At 39.6% G+C, this 14,585-nt stretch overlaps 1 protein-coding gene across 1 annotated transcript in view; it reads left to right on the forward strand.

The window, feature by feature from the left end:
- Nucleotides 1–13,496, forward strand: part of LOC107086801 (teashirt homolog 3-like) — a 56,176-nt gene extending 42,680 nt beyond the window's left edge. Inside the window, exon 2 of the mRNA XM_015377998.1 lies at nt 7,596–13,496. Within this exon, the coding sequence (XP_015233484.1) occupies nt 7,596–11,236 (3,641 nt within the window). The 3' untranslated portion in view covers nt 11,237–13,496. The remainder of the gene's footprint in view (nt 1–7,595) is intronic.
- The last annotated feature ends 1,089 nt before the right edge of the window (nt 13,497–14,585 follow it).

A 14,585-nucleotide genomic window follows, 5' to 3' on the forward strand; every position in this document is an offset into this window, starting at 1 on the left:
TATATATATATATATATATATATATATATATATATATATATGTTTATTTAAAATTTGCAATTTTTTTTTCCATATTCCAAATGTCTGTTTATTAAAAAGGATTATTTAATAAACATTTCCTTCTAATTAGTCAAACAAATAATCGGTTGACTAATGGATTGCAAAAATAATAAATAGTTGCAGCCTTAGTTTTATTCTTTTAACTTTTTCTGTTTTTAACATCATCTTATGCATCAAAAGACAAACGATGCCTTATATATATTTTTATTGGTTTAAAAAGAGATAGAACCATTTTCCTGTCGGCCATTAAAGTTGATAATCTGACCTCCAGCTGCTGCTCTGTTGCAGCAGAACGTCTCAGCAGTGGAGCAGAAGTGAATCCGCCGACCTGCACTGATCCTGAAGCTCTGCTACAACTTTAGAAAGTCGTGTTTAAAGAAGCGATTCCATCCGTCAGCCGTCAGGGTCGATGCAGCGCCTCTCACACCTGTTAAATCCCCCGGCTAATATGTCTGCGCATGTCAAATCACTGTAATTAAGCATTATTGATCTCAGATTCAATTAACTTTATTAACGTGGGTTGCACTGGTGATGGTAGAGGGAGGGTGGAGATTAGAGGAGCAGCCTGTGAGGAGGCGTCTCACAGCCGCTGCCACTTCGTCTCAAGAAGAAGAAAAGGGAGTGATGCTTGTTCACCTGCACCCCCCCTTTCCTCCAGAGATCCGAGCTGAAGTGTAAACACACAGCGCTGACGTGCCTGTGCGTCTGAAAGGGCTGTTAAGTGATTATATAAGCGTGATAAACTGTTTCCTAACATCATAACATCTGCAGAAAGATTTCCTCCCTTTATGGGCAGACAGGAACACCAAGATGTTGCTCAGCTTCATCATCTTCAGAAGTGTTTTCTGATTCCACTGTGACTCCCAGTGTTACAGTATTGCTGCTTTAGCAGCTCTGTCAGAGATGTGGACTTTGATGAAACTTTTGCAGCTTCAAGGAGACGCTCCGTCTTTATTTCAGTTTTTTTCTTCTGCCCCGATCCTATGAGATCTCTTGTCCTGCTGACGTCTGGTCAGGAATTGGCTCCGTCTCTCCTCACACTAATTAAAAACTGACCTGCTTACCTGCCGTTCGGCCTTCCCTCCCGCTGTTCGGGTGCTTCTTGTGGTCGTCGCAGGGTTCTGGCTCATGGTGTCTGGGCCGAAGCCAGCCGCCCTCTGAGGTCCCACTTTTGACCACTTTCCAACTTTTATTGTCCTCCCCCCAAGTATCCACCTTCTCTCCTTCTCTCAGTTTATAATAGGAATGATGTGGGTTTATTGGGCTGAAGTTACTGCAGCCTTGAATGCCGAACTTTGCTTGTCCTTATACTTCTTCCAGTATATTAGGACCCCAAGTCGGCCTCAGCAGATGGCCTGGTTCTGCTGGAGATTTCCTCTCCACTGTCGCTACAAGCATGCTTAGTGTGAGAGATTGCCTTCAAGTCAATGAGTCGATGCAATCAGCTGGCTTTCCTTAAATGGAAAACTTTGAATCAATCTGACTGGATGATCTGGTGAACTGTAAAGAGCCTTGAGATGAAATGTGTTGTGAATTGGCACTATAGAAATAAACTGAATTGAATAGGACTCACTGACCGGTGAGTAGCTTCCTTCCAGGTGCACAACAGTTTTCTCTCTGCTTTGGTGACGCAGAGTAAACTGTCTTCATGTTCTCCACATGTCGGCTTCATGGCGTTTAGCTCCACTTTTAGGCAGACACTCACCCCTGCTTTGCGTTTAGAAACCAACCTGCTTGTTCTGCAAAAAACATCCATCCATTTTCCCTCATGCTTTATCCCAGCAGGGATCACGAGGGGTGCTGGTGTCTATCTCCAACTCTACGGGCGAGAGGCGGGGTCCACCCTGGACAGGTCTCCAGTCCATCGCAGGGAAACACAGAGACACACAGAGACAAACAACCATTCACACACACACTCAAACCTAAGGAGAATTTAGAGAAGCCAATTAACCTAACAATCATGATTTTGGACTGTGGGAGGAAGCCGGAGTACCCGGAGAGAACCCACGCATGCTCAGGGAGAACATGCAAACTCCATGGAGCAAGATCCTGGGCCGGGAAGCGAACCTAGAACCTTCCTGCTGCAAGGCAGCAGTGTTACCCTCTGTGCCGCATGCCTCAAAGTAAATATAATATTATATGACATAGATAATTATTATTAAAAGGTTTGTTTGGTTCAGTAAATCCATTCATTATGTGAAACATTAAACTAATTAACTAAACACAGACTGAGGTTTTCAAGCCTTTTCTTCCTGATAACTATGATGATTTCCAGGTTACAGCTCATGAAAGTACATTAAACACCAATATCAACACATTTTAACACAGAAATATGGACTTAATGAAAAGTTCCTGATTTAAATTGAATTTCTGTAGATTTTCTGATAACAGATCTGTTGGCTTTAATGATCTCAGCATTACTGCAGGTTTTTTAGAGGCTGTCATAAACTCCTCTCTATAAGCGTTATGATACTCATTATGTTTATATTTACATCCCAAAGGGTAACTTGATCAGTGTGAGGTCATAAAAGGAAGATATAGAAACAGGAAATATTCCTAACAGGACAAATAGAATAGCTGGAAGACTTCAGATTAACTGTATTCATTCAAACTAAAGGCAGGCGCCCATAAATGGGTAAAACATCTTTGTCAAGAGATGTTTAAATTAAATCACTAATTGAAATAGACTGACTCGATGTGACCATTTTCACCTCTACTTTGAACCCTCTGCGTTTATAACCGGACTAAAATCTCCCGTCTGAGTCTGAAAATGCTCTCAGTGCTTCAGGATGAATCAGTCCACTGCTGCAGGAGATTATTGAACTCAGCAGGCGATTATTTTGGCAAACTTTTCACTTCCTCATTGTCTTTTTTTAACTATCACACACTTGCAGGGACACAGATGGCTGCACAGACAAACAAATCCATATTTTGCTCTTTTCACACAAATCTAGCTTGTTTGAGGTGTTCCTTGTGCTTTAAAGGTGATTCCACATTGAGGTTTGGCTTCAGCTGTTCGCAGCGTTATTCTCTTACACAGCTGTCGTTTTGGCTGATGCAGAACAGATGGCGTGTACATGCGGGTCTCCTCGGCTGCACGTATGTGCAGGCGGCTGATGTGTCTCTGAGACAGACGGGGAAAGAGAGAGAGGAGAGAGAAACAGGGCGACGCGTGGAAACAGTAATCTGTGTATTGTCTTCACTAGTGTCAAAAAATGCAGCTAAAATGGATCATCGCTCCAGTCCATTACTGCCCTAAAATGAATGAGCATAAACGCATGCAGAGGAAGGGTGTCATGTGACCCTGCAGCATGTTTAAGGGCTCTCACTGTGAGACGGCGCTGGAACAGATCACATGTTCCACAAAGAAACACAAACGTTTCTCGCCCCGCGGGCAGAAAGTTGTTCCCGCGCTGCACTTATCGTAGAGCCGGTGTGTGTGTGAGAGACATGTAAGGGGCTCCGGGACCTCTGTGCATCTGTTTATCTCACGGCACTGTTGTATCATCGCCAATGGCAACAGAGACAATGACAAAGACTCCTCTCTGTTTTGCTGCTCCTGCAGTACGCACATATGCACACCCTCACACACAGCCCTGAGGAGCTCACTATGAGATGCCAGCTAGCAGGTTACATGGAGAGGAAACACCGTGCAACGAGTCCATGAACTCCAGCTACAGCCGGAGTGGAGATATTAAAAAAGAAAGAAAAAAGACAAAGAAATGGGTGAAATGTTCACATCCATGATGTCTCTACTTTAGGGAACATCATTATAGAATAAAGGGAGAGAAAATTTCTATGTATGGATGCAGATTCCTATATGAGCAAGGAGGAGGAAATATCTGTCATGAAAAGATTGATATTATGAAAAAAGAAGACAGTTATCAACATTTAAAAGCATGAAAGCATCAAACAATTATTGCCTCCATCCATCCGTCAGTGGTGTTTGTAGTCATCATGTTTTTCCATAAATTTTTGATTAAAATCTTTTAAAAAAGAATAGAAAATAACATAATAAGTATTTCAAATTAAAATCAGTATCTGTTTTATATATATATATATATATATATATATATATATATATATATATATATATATATATATATATATATACAGCATCATCTCATTTTATAACATTCTTTCTTAAAAATAAATCTAAAGAAGAAACAAACCAAACTTTATTCATTTGACAAAAAACGCTCTAAAAACGTTATTAATACCAGAGATGAAGGTCCTTTAAACCCACTTTTTCTTAACTATAAGTGATTCAAATTTTATGATTTAATTATCAGGAAATGTTCCATTTTTTTGTTTTTTTTAATAAAGGTAATAAGAAAATATTGCCACTGAGCATCTAAGAAAGGTTAAAGAAAATCAAACTAATCTGAAACAAACAGGTATGATGATAATAATATATCTTATCATATATATATATATCATCAGAATGAAAATAATAATAATAAAAAAAGATTTAAAACCAAAAGCGTGAAACAAACCTGTGACTCAGTAAAAGAAATTAATTTGTTGAATGGATTTTATTAATAAAAGAGAGTCAGTAAGAATGGTTGACTTTCAAAAAATACAGAAAAAACAGAATTTTAGGGATGTTAAAGTTCATGAAAATGATGGGATAAAAACTTATAATGGTATCATTATTATTCTGAACATTTTCAAATACTAAAAAATGTAATAAAGCAAAGATGAATAACTGAGAAAATGAGGGTGTAAACATTTAAAAAAAGATCAGGTAACAGACTTGTTGAAAAAAGAGTTTCCATATTGTTGTGTGTATGAATTTTAAAGTTAAGTTTGAAAAATGGAGTGGATGAAATTAACTTATATGTAATAAACATGTAATTATTTAACATTAAATAAAGATCAGTTTTTATTTTTAAAACACTCATAAACCAAAAGGGGATCAGTTGTACCTGTTATTATTTGGCCAACCTAAAAACTTGGAAGGCAACAATATTCCTTAAAATCTCTAGTTCAAGACTTTTCTTTTCTTTAATTTGATTTTTTTCCCCCAGTTTATGTAAAAGTAGTGGTGAAAACAATACTTAAAGTTTTTACCTGAGATTCATGCTTATCATTTAGAGCTTTTTGACTCTTTGGAGGAAATTCATCTGCAGATTTTACCGACATCTTTATGGTTTTTTTGTAGAGTAAAGGTTTTAGTTTTAAATGCCAAGAAGCAAAAGCTTTACTCTCTAACCACTAAACTTTAATATGAAACGTGTTGTTGTCATTGTACAGGAAGTACATTGTTTTAACATTTGGCAGCTTGTTTTTAATAGCTATGTTGCTTTTCTCACATTTCACAACATAAAACCGAGACCTGGATTAACTCTTAGCTTTTCAGGTTCTCACAACCCAAAATAGCTTTGATTATTTGTTATAGAAAAAATATGGGCAGTTATTTAAATTTAATCGATGTGCAACACTTTAGTTTAAACTGCAGAAAGTTTATAAACCCCATAGAGATGCTAGCTCCTCTGTGAGGTTATCCTTTGTTCTGTTCGGGTTTGCAGCCATGTGTGCATGTCACCATCTACATTGCTGAAGGTTTAGGTTTGCATGTGCTTCTGTGTGTGTTTGCTTTTTACTTATTCAAAAACCAAACCGCAGAGCGTGAACATAAATCATTTCCCATCTGATGCTGTTTATGATTTTTATAGACTTAACAACAAAAGGAAACATTCAGAGATAAACAGATGTGATTTGTCTTGATACGTGTTTTTTTTACTGTATGATTTCCATTGTAATATTCTTAAACTAGAGCGATTTGAATATAAATTAAAAGCTTCAAGGCCTCTCACTGAAGCTAAACTGTAAATAATAACCTAAAGTTTTTTTTTTTCTAATCTTTGGTAATTGAAGCAAATGGGTTTTACATGAAGAGATTTGTCTTCACAAACATACATGGATTTTTTATTTTTTTTATTTACAAGGAGGCGAAGGCTGAGCGGTGTAATGAGTGAAAACGCATGCTTAATTTAAATGGTGAGTGTGTCTGTTAGGGAATGCATTAGAGTCTGCAGAAGAAGCGTAAGACATATTAATTGACAGACAGGAACCGCTGTCTCCGAGGTTGATACAAGTAATTTATTACTTCAGAAACGAATGCCATCGCCAGAATGTGCTTCATTAATTTCAAATTTAGTTTTAATTTCAAGCTGCTGCCCCTTGAGAAGAATAAGGTGGCGAGTTCTTTTTGAGGAGACTATTTTTTTCCCTCTCCCACATTTTATTGCTCTTCTTCTATCCCTTAGTTTCTCTATCCTTGATTCTCAGTGGTTTATTTCATCCGACACTGAATACGGGGGCTGCCATTTCAAGTACAGATGAGAGAAATTAAAATGTAATTGTAACAAAAATTAGAAAAAGGCCTCCACATATGCATGTGGAAAGAGAATTGTGTGTATACAGGTTTCAGCCTACATAGTGGAGAGTACTGATTTATGGGATGATTTTTCATTCTAACTTTACAAAACCAAAAACAAAGTCTAGTTGGGCATATTGCACTAGTTTTTATCCCACCATACAGTGGGAGTGGCTGAAACATTGTGGGTCTTGCGACTAGTTCTGAGCAATGTGTCGTTGCCTGCTATTGCCTGGGGATCCTTGTCAGATTGGTGACACATTTTGTCGCGGAGGCAGCAGTCACATCAGACTCCCAGATTCCCTCTATCCAGCTTCCCTCCATCCAACTTTGCTGGGGGGAGCCTGAGGCACTCCCAGGATAGCCGCAAGACATAGTTCCTTATTGTGTCCTTGGTCGTCTCCTGGGTCTCTTCCCAGTGGGACGTGCCTCGAACACCTTTAGATGAACGTATCCAGGAGGCATCAGTAAAATATGTCTGAGCCATCTCAGCTGACACTACTGGATGTGGAAGAGAAACGACTCTACCCCTCGATCTCCCAGATGAGTGAGCTCCTCTCTCTAACTCTAAGGGAGCGCCAAACAACATAGATGAGGGTAGGAACATCCATGGTAAATCAAGAGCTTTGCCCTTGGCCTCAGCTCGCTCTACAACACAACAGAATGTGGCAGTGTCTGCATTATAGCAGCAGCCTCTCCATTCTCCCCTTACTCTTTAACAGGGTCCCAAGATACTTGAACCCTTAGACTTCAAGCAGGAACTTTCCCTTGACCTGAAGGGGACAAACCACCTTGTTCAGGTTGAAAACCGTTGCTTCGGGACTTGGAGAAGATGATTTTCTTTGCGCGCCACTTTAGACTCGACTGGGAACACTCCTAGTGCATGTTTAAGATGACATACCCAGTCTTAAATGATGTTGCTTTGTGTACAACTGTCAGTTCAAAGTCTGCCTTTAGTCTGTGTGAACTCAAGGCACCCTTCCTTGGGTCCACATGACCATAAGGTAGACTTCAGAGACCTTTCAATCGAGTATTTGGGGAGCCTAAAGACTAAAGCTACCGTTGAGCAAAGTAAATACTTTGAAAATATTATATGTTTTTCAGTGGGATCCTAACAAAGTTTTGTTTTGTTCTTTTCTCTTTCTCTAAACAGCTTATGTCCCAGATGATGAGAAGGAAGTAGCCTTGTTGGATGAGGATGTAGATGGTGAAGAATCTGCACAAGAAGGCGAAGAACCTGCAAGCAAGTTCCTTTGTCAGGACAAGGATTTCCTTTTCAAGGAAAGGCCAGAATCTGCTGGCATCCATGGCTCCCCCAACGCAGCTGACTTTTCTGGTCAGGAACTGGACAGTGAATCTCACTTGAGTGAATCATCAGACAGAATGTCAGATTTTGAAAGCTCCTCCCTTAAAAATGAGGATGATGTCCTTCTTTCTAAAGACCTTTCCAATGAACTGTCTCCCAACTCCTCTTCAGTCATGATGGCTGCCACTAATGCTGCTTCCTCAGTAAGTGGAGAAGAGGCTATTTTGGCTGCCACAAGTTCTGTGGCTGACAGCCTGGAGAAAATGAAGGCAATTTACACTTCCTTTCTGAGCAATTCCTATTGGTCAACGCTGAATCTGAACCTGAGTCAACCTCCTGCAGAGAAGCCCCCTCGCAGTCACAGTAGCAGTAGTAGCAGCAGCAGCAGCAGTAGCTGTGGTAGCGGAGGTTACGACTGGCATCAATCTGCAGTGGCTAAAAGTCTCCAGCAGGCTTCCCAGAACCACCACAACAGACTAAGTTTGGTGCAGCATCCTACAGTAGCGGTAACAACAGCTTCTACAGAACCCAACCTCTTCAGCACTGTCCAGCTCTACCGCCAAAGCTCCAAACTATACGGCTCTATATTCACTGGTGCCAGCAAGTTCCGTTGTAAAGACTGCAGTGCTGCGTATGACACTCTGGTGGAGCTTACCGTGCACATGAATGAGACAGGCCACTATCGTGATGATAACCATGAGACAGACAGTGAGGGAACAAAACGTTGGTCAAAACCCAGGAAACGCTCCTTACTAGAAATGGAAGGGAAAGAAGATGCACAAAAAGTACTTAAGTGTATGTACTGTGGACATTCCTTTGAATCCCTCCAAGATCTCAGTGTCCACATGATCAAGACTAAACACTACCAGAAAGTGCCTCTGAAAGAACCTGTTACACCGGTAGCCGCAAAGATTATCTCCTCTGCTCGAAAAAGAGCCCCCGTTGATTTGGAAATCCCCAGTTCACCCGACTCTAATGGAGGCACCACACCTAAGCCAACCACCTTCAGTGACACGAACGACATACTGCAAAAGATCAGCAACCCATACATTACACCTAACAATCGCTATGGGCATCAGAATGGTGCCAGCTACGCCTGGCAGTTTGAATCCAGGAAGTCGCAAATCCTCAAATGCATGGAGTGTGGCAGCTCTCATGACTCCCTGCAGGAACTTACTGCTCATATGATGGTGACAGGACACTTTATTAAAGTTACAAATTCTGCTATAAAGAAGGGCAAGCCAATTATAGAGTCCCAGGCTCCCACATCCAACTCAACAGTCGAAGAAAAGGTGCAATCAGTTCCCCTGGCTGCCACAACTTTCTCTTCTCCCCCTGCGCCAGTGCCTCCTCCAACTAGCATCTCGCCGATGGCAATGGTTGTCGAAATAAAGAAGGAAGAAAAGGAGGAGGAATGTACTCAAGAGGTCAGTATCAACACAGCCAATGACCACAACAAGGACAAGAGGGCAGACATGGAGGAGGAAGCTGAAGAGAAGTTTGATATCCCTTCAAAGTACAGCTATTTGACTGAAGAGGATCTGGATGAAAGTCCAAAGGGGGGGCTTGACATCCTCAAGTCCTTGGAGAACACAGTGACCTCAGCCATCAACAAAGCCCAGAATGGAGCTCCAAGCTGGGGTGGATATCCCAGCATCCATGCAGCCTACCAGCTCCCAAATATTATGAAGCTATCTCTTGGGACCTCTGGAAAGAGCTCCCCCCTTAAATATATGTTTCCTGGAGGTGAGATCCTCTCTCCTACTGGCAAGAGTCAACCCCTTATTTCCCCTCCCAGCTGCCAGACCTCTCCACTGCCTAAAAACAACTTTCAAGCAATGGAGGAGCTTGTTAAAAAAGTGACAGAGAAAGTAGCTAAGGTTGAAGAGAAAATGAGAGATCCCAGTATGATTGCGAGTGATATACCTCTGAGGAGAACCCCACCTTCACCCTGCATCAGTGAGGCAGAAGAAACAACCCGAAGAGAGTCACCCAAAAGAAACAAAGCAGAGGACCGCAAAACTCCTGAAAATACAGGTGATCGGGAAACAGTATCTGAGGATAACAGAACAAGCCAAAAAGATGCCAATAGTAGTGCTTCCACAAAGCAGTCTGGGGAGAATGGAGTGGAGTCCACTGCTGTAACACCCCCACTGCCTGCCTCTCTGCGTGGCAGTACGGCCATTATTACAGACCACCCACCTCCCGAACAGCCATTTGTCAACCCTCTCAGTGCTTTACAATCAGTGATGAACGTCCACCTGGGGAAGGCCGCTAAGCCTGCACTGCCATCGCTTGACCCCATGAGCATGTTGTTTAAGATGAGCAACAGCCTGGCAGAAAAAGCAGCAGTAGCCTCCTCCACCCCACTGGCTCACACCAAAAAGGCCAATAACGACCATTTAGATCGCTACTTCTACCAGCAACATCTAAACGACCAACCTATAGATCTCACCAAAGGAAGAAATGCCGATAAAGGCACTAACGGTGGTTCTTTAAGTTCAACTACTCTTTCTTCTACCAACTCCACCCCATCAATTTCTCCATCTTCTGCAGTCACTATGACAAAGGCCTCCGCCACAGTAGCTTCCTTCATGTCAAACTCACCTTTGAGAGAAAACGCCCTGTCGGATATCTCTGACATGCTAAGGAACCTTACAGAAAGCCAAGCTCTGTCCAAGTCTTCCACACCAACCAGTCAGTCCGAGCGCTCTGACATTGAAGGTGCCACGCAAGAAGAAATCGAAGATGTTTCTCCTGCTCAGAAGCGCAAAGGCCGCCAGTCTAACTGGAACCCTCAACACCTCCTTATACTACAGGCCCAGTTTGCTTCCAGTTTGAGACAAACAAATGATGGCAAATACATGATGTCTGACCTGAGCCCACAGGATAGAATGCACATCTCCCGTTTCACAGGCTTGTCAATGACTACAATATCCCACTGGCTGGCTAATGTTAAGTACCAGTTGAGAAGAACCGGTGGCACCAAGTTCTTGAAAAACTTAGATTCAGGCCACCCAGTGTTCTTCTGCAGTGACTGCGCCTCCCAGATTCGCTCACCATCCACCTACGTGAGCCACCTTGAATCCCACTTAGGCTTTCGTCTCCGAGACCTTGCTAAACTTTCTGGGGAGCAGCTGCTCAGTCAGATATCACAGCAACATCATCACCATCGTCACTCCAAAGGACTCTCCGAAAAGCTGTTTTCTAGTCTGCACCCATCCAGCCACCCGCTGCCATCTTCCCTTCCGACCTCCGTGCCGGCATCGTTACCAGTCTCACTCTCCTCGTCTTTATCGGCGTCTTTGCCTTCGACTGAATCTCCAACTTCCACTCCTGATGATGATGAAACTGGCGCAGTCTACCAGTGCAAGCTCTGCAACCGGACTTTTGCGAGCAAGCATGCAGTTAAACTTCACTTGAGCAAGACGCATGGAAAATCCCCTGAGGACCATCTGATGTATGTGTGTGAGCTGGAGAAACAGTAGCACTGTACGATGCGAGGCTTTTTACAGTACAGATGACTTTCCTGCTGTCTCACTCTTTAGTCTTTGACGGACATTAAAAGAGGAGCATAACGAGAGAAAACTGCACAAAGATGCCACTTAACTACTGCTAAGAGTGTTGGCACATTGTTTTTAACTTGTGTTGTTCGAGTTTTTCTGTTGTTTGGCGGTTTTTTGTTGCTTTTTTCATGTGAGGAAGACCTTTTCCAGCCCTAATCTCTTCTTTTTACCAGTCTTCTCTGACTAAAGTAGATTCATACTTGAAGCATTTTTTACCTGATAAAAAGATAAAGTTAAATGAAGGTATAAGAGATCCTAAAATTGTGTGATTGGTTTTTCTGTGTTGAAAAGAAATTAGGGTTATTGATAGTTTTTGCTGCATGCATATCAATAAAACCATCTTGTTAAATATTTTATATCTAGATCTGGTGCAATTTTACGACGGCGTATTGTGGTCATATTAAAAGATATAAATTATTTTTAATTATAAAAATAAAGATATCATATTAGGTCTATGAGATCAAAGTCGTAAAATTACAAGAATAACATTGTAATATTACAGAAATAAAATAATAAATCTACAGGAATAGAATTTGAATATTATGAGATTTAAGTTAAAATAATACCAGCATAAGTCGTAACCTTGTTAAAGTAAAGTCATTGGGTTTAACAGAACGTAAATAGTTGCTAAATATTATGAAAATGAATTCATATTATGTTGACAACATTAAAGTCCTAAAACTAAAAGAATACATTTGTAATATTATGGAAATAAAGTAATTAAATTTAATCTATAACAGTAGAAATGAAACAATACAGATTTGTAATATTATAGTGATACAGTCCTAACATTACAAAAATAATATATGAGGTCTAGTATTATCTATTCTAATATAGAAGAGAAATAAAACATTGCAAGATTAAATTCGTTAAAGCTTTTCGTCTTATTAATATTACATTTTTTTCTCATAATATTTGACGTCAATACTATTATGACTATTTTCATCGCGCAGTGACTTTATTCTTGTAACGTTACTCCTTTCTGGTACCAATAAAAATCTTAATGTCTTAATATGGCCATAATACTCTGTCCTGTAATTTCTATGCCTTTTTGTTCTTTTTTAATATTTCACTGCTAATTGCTTTCTTTTAAATCCACGAGTCTGCATTTAAGATTTAACCTTGTGGGAACTTCAAAGCATAGAAATAAAATAGTTACTGTACATTATTTCTGCATTGCTGGATGTTAAAACTACCGTGGCGAATCTCATCCCAAACGTAAAAGGGTTTGGGAAGCATTCTTTCTTAGGTGCAAGGATTTGACCCTGAGCTTCATTTTAGGACTGGAGGTCTATACACAAACATTGTATGGAGAAGAAAGAAAATGAAATATTTTCCTTTGATTAATCAGGGACCTATATTATTCAGGTCTGTGTACAATATGTAAATAAAAACATCCAGTTAATTCCTGTTTAAATTATGCATCATTTCTATATTTTTTAAGTTAAAGGGAAAATGACTATTTGCAGGTGCACACTATATGAAGACATAAACTTGTTTTGCACAATAGTTTTATAAAGGTGTCATGTAATTGAAAATCTGGGGGGAAAAAAGAGGTAAAAGTGCAAATCTTTTCAATCTCAGCTCCTGCTAAAAAAAAAAGGTTTTTGTTTTTTTTAAAGCGGAGACGGCTGTAAAAACGTGCCCTTGTAAGAACGCTCAAATATGAATATGGTTGTACAAAAAGATGTTCCTTTATGAATATATTTCCTGTGTAAACTGTTATTTAAAAGCACTCTTGGTTGTTTCATATTGCTGAATGCCTGTTTGATTGGTCCTCTGTTTTTTTTTTTTTTTTTGTTCTGTCTAATTACTCTGCCGTGATTCCACACTGCAGCTTTATCTTTTTGGGATATGAAAGGTAACCATGGTTACTCTAACCTCTTGAGTGACAAGTTCTGCTACATTTTTTGGCACTTCATTTACTGAAGTAACTGACAACTGCCAGAAAAAAAAAAAATAATGATAGTGATAATAAATAATGACGATAATGATAATATAAAAAGTACTTCTGTGTAAAATACGGGCATGTAAATGGCACAGACACTTATGCATTCTGTGCCGTTTGTCTTTTCCATTTTTTTCATTTCATTCTTTGGTTTTTCTGTTGTTGTTCTTGACAATGAATCCCCATTATATGACTTCGTATAACCTTGTTTTCTACTGCAGCATTAAAAAAAGAAACTGTTTTTTGCAATAATGCGTGTGTGTACATCGTGTGTGTCGTGGCTATCAATTAGGTGTGTGCTGTGCAGTCCCTAATGAGAGCATTAGACCGGGAGTGTGTCAGCGTCTGTCTGTGACGACCCGCAGACTAGTTTACAGTGAGTGGCAGCAGCGGGGCCGTGTGGGAGACAAACACGCACATAGACACTCATATTCAAACATGCAAACAGAAAAAGATGATTATTGACTTGCCTGTAGCTTCTTCTATTGTGTTAGGGCCTCAGACTATGAGATGCCACATTGTCGACTCAGCTTCATATAAAGCTACAGACTTATCTTTGCATAGAAAGTGTTCAACAGCCCCAAAATGTCCTAAACAGCCGTTTTAACAGCTGGACAAAGAAAAGCAGCTGCAGTAAATTGCAGTGATTTTAAATTATCTTTCCGATTAATAAAATATTTTTAATTAGGTTGAATATAAATAGATAATTGAATAAAAGACCTACCACCTTTAAAGTTAAATAGTAAATTTTGTTTTATTATTGTTGCAAAAAACAAACACTTTGCAAATGGAAATAAAAAACATTCAACCAAATTATGAATACTAAATAACTTCTTAATCAAAAAGAAGGTTTTAATAATATTTTTTTATAATTATTATTTTCTTTTCTGTTTTATTTTTAATTTTGAATTTTTTCCGACATGTATTTTTTAGATTGGGTTTCATGATTTGCATTCTTAGTTCACGCTCTTTTACCATGAAAGCCCAATGCCAATGCTCACTTTCGACCAATCAAAATGTTGTTGCTAACGTCAGGCTATCAACCAATAGAAATGAGACTTCACTTTAGACAAATAATGTGTTCTGGAAAACACATTTTGGAAAAAATACCATTCATTAAACTCAATCCGAAATAACTTTGGGAAAAAATGTAAAAAATAAAAGTGACATACAAAAAATTCAGTCAATAAAAAAAAATAGGTCAGTTATATATAGTTGACATATATTTTTAAATGCCCCTAAGAATGGGCCAGTCATACAATTCATACATTTACACTTGTTTCTTTAATCACAGGTTGATATATATATATATATATATATATA

Source organism: Cyprinodon variegatus, unplaced genomic scaffold (assembly GCF_000732505.1).
Source record: "Cyprinodon variegatus isolate N-32 unplaced genomic scaffold, C_variegatus-1.0 Scaffold162, whole genome shotgun sequence".
Taxonomy (NCBI): domain Eukaryota; kingdom Metazoa; phylum Chordata; class Actinopteri; order Cyprinodontiformes; family Cyprinodontidae; genus Cyprinodon; species Cyprinodon variegatus.